Source organism: Spea bombifrons, chromosome 1 (assembly GCF_027358695.1).
Source record: "Spea bombifrons isolate aSpeBom1 chromosome 1, aSpeBom1.2.pri, whole genome shotgun sequence".
NCBI classification, from domain to species: domain Eukaryota; kingdom Metazoa; phylum Chordata; class Amphibia; order Anura; family Pelobatidae; genus Spea; species Spea bombifrons.
Genome location: NC_071087.1, coordinates 142,611,982 through 142,617,165, shown reverse-complemented (window position 1 = coordinate 142,617,165; position 5,184 = coordinate 142,611,982). Strand labels below are relative to the sequence as shown.

Below are 5,184 nucleotides of genomic sequence, written 5' to 3'. Positions count from 1 at the left end.
TCACGATGACATCATCTTCCCGCGACGTCGCAACAGGCGTGTATAAAACGAAGCGACATTCATTATAGAGCGACTGAGAAGGGTAGGCGAAGAGAGGGTGAAAGGGCTGGTCCGGCGGGGAAAACAGTCCTGGTTCCGGGATCGATATACGTATTCCCTATAATGACCCTGCTCTCTTAGATAGTGGCACTGAGTGCCAGCTGGTGTCAAAGGAATTCACGTTATTGTCATGTTACTTTATTTAGGACCCCGGCAGTAACAGCACACATACCGTGCAGGGGAGACACATAAAACGGGTTAATTTTATAGACCGTAATTATTATGCATACAGCCAAGGCATAAAATACGCGTTCACATGCACTCATGTCAGGGCTCAGATGCCCATTGTGTTTCCAGCCGAGGGTCATGGGAGCAGGGAGCTGTGGTTTACATCCACCTATATGCTATTTTATTCCATTAAAAAAGGCTCTATAATTGTCTTTTTTGTGTTATTTTTAGTTATGGGGGGAGGGCTTTTTGTGTAAACGGGGATCAGATTATTGTATAGGGTGAATTCCACCAAATGTGGGATATGTGGTTTGTTCTTCTAGGCCAGTGGAAGGCTGATACCTTGCAGCCCAGAGGTCAAGTACAGCCGATTGATGACCCCTGTAACTAATATACACACACACTAGCACTCACACGCTCAGTCCATCATATCCTTACCTTACTAACTTACTAAATTTCTCATTCTAAATGTAATCATCTAACTATGGTATCAAAAGAAAGCTCTATCTCTCCTTGAAAAAAAAAACCATATATAGTTTACATGCGTACACTATTCACAGGAAAAGAGAATAATCGCTGAACCGACATAGCGCAAAAATGGCAAAATTGCTCCGGGACTTGAGATACCAAAAACCCCTGGGATTGAAGGAGTTAACTATGAGGGAGCGGCTGTTGCGAAAACATGCATAAATCCCGCCCAAGGGGCGTGTTCGTGACGTAAATTATATAAATTCGCCGCACCCGCCCGCTTTTCGCTAGAACTTTCTGTCCTTCGGACGGATTGCTGGGGTTTGGTGGTATCTGCTCACTTTGGTTGTTGCCTGGAATGGCTCGTAAGTGTCCGCTGTGCGGGGTTCAGAGGCAGGGCTGCGCGCTACTGTTTTAGAGTCCGTATTATCTCCTTGCGTTGCGGGGGTTGGGGTGATATACGGGGGTACTGGCCTGTTACTCTTTTCATGGGTAGGTGGGGTGCTTGGGGGCTCGTATGCTGCCACCTATTGTTACCTGTGTGTAACTGGCGGCATCTTGTCTTTCTATACGTATAGCTAATAAAACTAGTTGAGTGGGTTTGCGGCGTAATTGGTCCCGTATGGGGTGGATATTGTACGTGGCTGGGCTTCCGGTATACGGTCAGCTTTATGGTTTGATCGTTATACTGGCTATAGGCACGGGGTTACCGAGGGGGGGAGCATTCGGTATGTGCTGTACAAACGTGCATTACGGAGCTCGCTGCGGTTGCTGGAGACGGTATCTATAGGGCCGGCTAGCGTGTGTATTTTAGCTTATGCGCTATATCCTAATGGACTCTCTGGTAGGCTGAGGGTTATGGGCGTTGCAGTGCATATAACTGGTTGCCGTTGGTCTTGCGCTTGACGATATAATGTAGTCTGAGGTGTGTAGGCGGACTAGCTCCCCCACTGGCTGCACATGGTAATGCAGCTCCGAGTACTTAGGCTTTTGGGGGCCAGCGTATTAAAGGGGCTCTGGTGACCACTTTATGGTATCAATGAAGTAGACGGGGCTTTATTCATAGTTGCCTTTATTCTAGAATCATTAAAGCCCATGGTGCTTATACACTCCAGCGACCCAGGCAGCCATCTGAGCAATGAATGCATATGTTGTATGCAGTCTACCTAAATGTATATGACACAAAAAGGCTACTGCACAGTACCTCCCCTGTAGTGCTTTGTTTCAAGCAACTTGCTGCTTGGAATCAATGGTAGCTCATTGCGTGTAAGAGACAAGTCAAATTCTTACAGGGATGATCCTGCGTTTGTAATATGGAGAGAGCGAAAAGGTAAAGAGACCTCACCATCGTATGCATTAAAGTGCAGATGGTGGTTGAAGAATTCCTTTATCTGCTGAAGGCTGGGATGATACTAAATGTTCACATCACCATTACAGACTGTTCCTATAAACCAGGGGCGTCCAACCTGTGGCCCTCCAGCTGCTGCAGGACTACGTCACCCTTCATGACCGGGTCTCCCATGGTTATTTTGTACCTCAAAGACTGTTTTGTACAAATGAAAATCACCCCTCTCTAACTTACTGTAACCACACGGATACATTAAAGGACATCTTTTCTGTGAATACATAACAGCCAACAAACCTGAATAAAATTGCTTAATAATCATTTACTTGTCCCAGCTTGGAAGTCCTATGCAAGGAGACTTAATATCATTTTTACAGCGAAGGCTAATATTACGATCATATGTTTATCCTTCAAAGTTCTCGTGGTTAGGTATACTAGCTCCATAACACTAACAGCCGCGAGACTCTAAACTGCCCTGTCAAAGTTACTCGAAATGTTTGAGGAAAGGTTTGTATTTAGCGGCATCCTGTAGCACAGAAATATCCCTTATAGATAGGTTTCTCACTGTAAATACACAGGGCCAAGAGTGATATGGCTGCTTTGGGGGACAAAACAGTGATGTGCAAAGGTTTACAATGTTTCTCCCCACCTAACTCTTCCCCATCAGATTCTGCACCCCATGAAATAAAGTGTGTGCATCTATCATCTGTCAACATAGCATACACAAAACCCGCTAAATTCCATATATTAAACTATCCACGTACTAAGCACCCCAGCGCTAATTTCCAAACTCTAACTCTGTTAACACACCTGTTATTGCAACAAACCATCTACCTGTGAAATGCAACACAAGTTTTAGAAGACAGACACTTTATGTAAGGGCATGTGTGTGAAGTGACTGGCGATCACATGACTGCCCCCCCAATCAGATTCATGAGGGCTGCCTCTTAAATAGGCATGTTACGTATGACTTCTCAATGGTCCTTAAGTGTATTTTTTTTTTTTTACACAGTGGCACGAAATGTTTGGCACAAATAGTTTTTCTTAAACTGCAATTTAATATATCTGGTTCTGTGCCAAAGGTTTTGCTGTCTTAACTTCCTGTCTTGAGTAGCGTTACATCTCCCCTGGTAAGGTGTTTTGTGGATTAAGGGTAGCGTTTGTAAGACTAGTGTGAGAATAAATATTAGAACACCAGGGCTTTAAAATGCAGAAAGTGGAAAGACCACACATATGTTATGCACAGTAATGTAGCTGCTAGAATTGTGCATTTGGCTTCGTGTGGATTTCAATTTTAATGAAGTTTGTCAATTCATATGAATATCTGAAAAGAGGTGGGACCCCCAACAAAAGAAATGTAACCAAAGAGCTCTGAATTTTAATTTGTTTCGGAGTTTTTTCACTCACCCTCATTCACTCTCATGCTTACATGCATGCTGTCTCTGAATGTCTCCCTGCCTTCTCTGCGGACTGCTTATGCCTCAAGGACAGCTTATTCCTGCCCGTTCCACCCTTTTTTCGGAAGGTCTCTGGTAGGCCATGTCCAGTTATCCACAGAGAAGCAGGCAAATAAATAAGACAGAATAGGTAGAAGAAACAGAGCTGTGCAGCAAAGGACACCAGAACACTAAAGTGGTCAGGGGAGAAGGTAAAGAGACATTCAGAGAAGGTGAATGAGGGTGAGCCACAATGAGTTTTCAATTTACTGCAGATGTGCACATTAGCTTATTTTTTTTCCATTTACACTACCCCTTACAGGTTTTTTTTTCTTTCCTATCAACAGGTGGAAACCAACGTGAACTTTCCCGCCAGAAAAACCTCAAGAAAAACCAAGATTTAAATAAAGGGAAGAGAAAAGATGACAGCTTAACGCCTGCACAAAGAAAACAAAGGTGAGTTGAATAGCTAGATTTTTCTTCCCAGCCCTTCAATATTTGCTAATGGAATGTTTAGAGACCTGTTTCTGAGATGTTAACTTGTAAAATGTTCTTTCGCAGAGACATGGAGATAATGCAGATGAAACAGAAAGCAGCTGACGAAAAGAAATCCATGCAGCAAAGGAGTAGTTGAGATTGTTGCCAGTCTCAAAGTGTCTGAATCTGCATTAGTTCACATCACTATAAGGACTATAGTGTAATCTGTCATTATCTGCTTTTTCATTTTGTGTAATATGTTGGTTGTAAGATAGGCAAAGTGGACCATTCTAGCCAATTTTATAAAAATATTTGTTTCTAGAGACTGGTGCTCAAACATGCTGTATATATTTACATTTTCAATAAAAAACAAAAATGTGCATTGTGTTTCATTGTGCTTATGATGATACATACAATTTGATTTTGGATACAGTTGGTGCCAGTATACATATTGTAGCATGTTGGCTGGGTTCTTTTTCTGGGATCTCAGACCAAACATCTTCCTTTCTCCCTGATAAGTGGCCTTCTGAGGCTATCTTTTAAACATTGCAGTACAGGTTCATTACTTTAACCGTGAAAGGGCTGGCTTCCAACTAATTAACCCTATCATGCTGGGAACAAAGCGCCTCCAACTTGCTCCTGACATAGAATGCCTCACGAAGTCTGCCACATTTTAACCTACGACTGAACGTCCCGCAGGTGTTAACAGGTTCAAGAATAGAGATTACTCAACGGGTGGAATAATGCATATAGTTTATGAGCCAATTCTGAGTACATGCATAATAACCAGCGATGAAAGCAGAATGAAACATGCTTACATCCCTTGTTGCATTGGAGCTATGAGCTGCTTCACAGTGTGAGAGAGCTGCAGGGCTAAGTGCCAGGCAACATACATTGATCCTTGGAAGTCCCACCGGTTCTGAAAGGGCCACTTTTATATGTTTAGTAATACACGAAAGCCTGAGAATGACCAAAGACTGCTCACTATTATCTAAAAAAACAAACCTGTTATACTTATGAGTGCTTATTACCGTATTTGCTCAAATAAAAGACAATGTTTTTTCCAGAACAACTGCAATGCAAAAAAAAGGTCATCAAGGTCGTCTTATAATTACACCTCAAGTAGAGGTCTGGCTATAAGATTAAGATCCAGATCCCCCGCAGCGCTGCAGCCGGTGAACGTCTGTGCGA

General features: G+C 42.9%; 1 protein-coding gene across 1 annotated transcript; it reads left to right on the top strand.

Moving 5' to 3' along the window:
- The first annotated feature begins 1,006 nt into the window (after positions 1 to 1,006).
- On the top strand, positions 1,007 to 4,375 carry SERF1B (small EDRK-rich factor 1B). The gene is made up of 3 exons (XM_053475459.1): positions 1,007 to 1,100; positions 3,864 to 3,972; positions 4,078 to 4,375. Exons 1-3 carry the CDS (start codon positions 1,094 to 1,096, stop codon positions 4,148 to 4,150), a joined length of 189 nt encoding a protein of 62 aa, XP_053331434.1. The 5' UTR covers positions 1,007 to 1,093; the 3' UTR covers positions 4,151 to 4,375.
- The last annotated feature ends 809 nt before the right edge of the window (positions 4,376 to 5,184 follow it).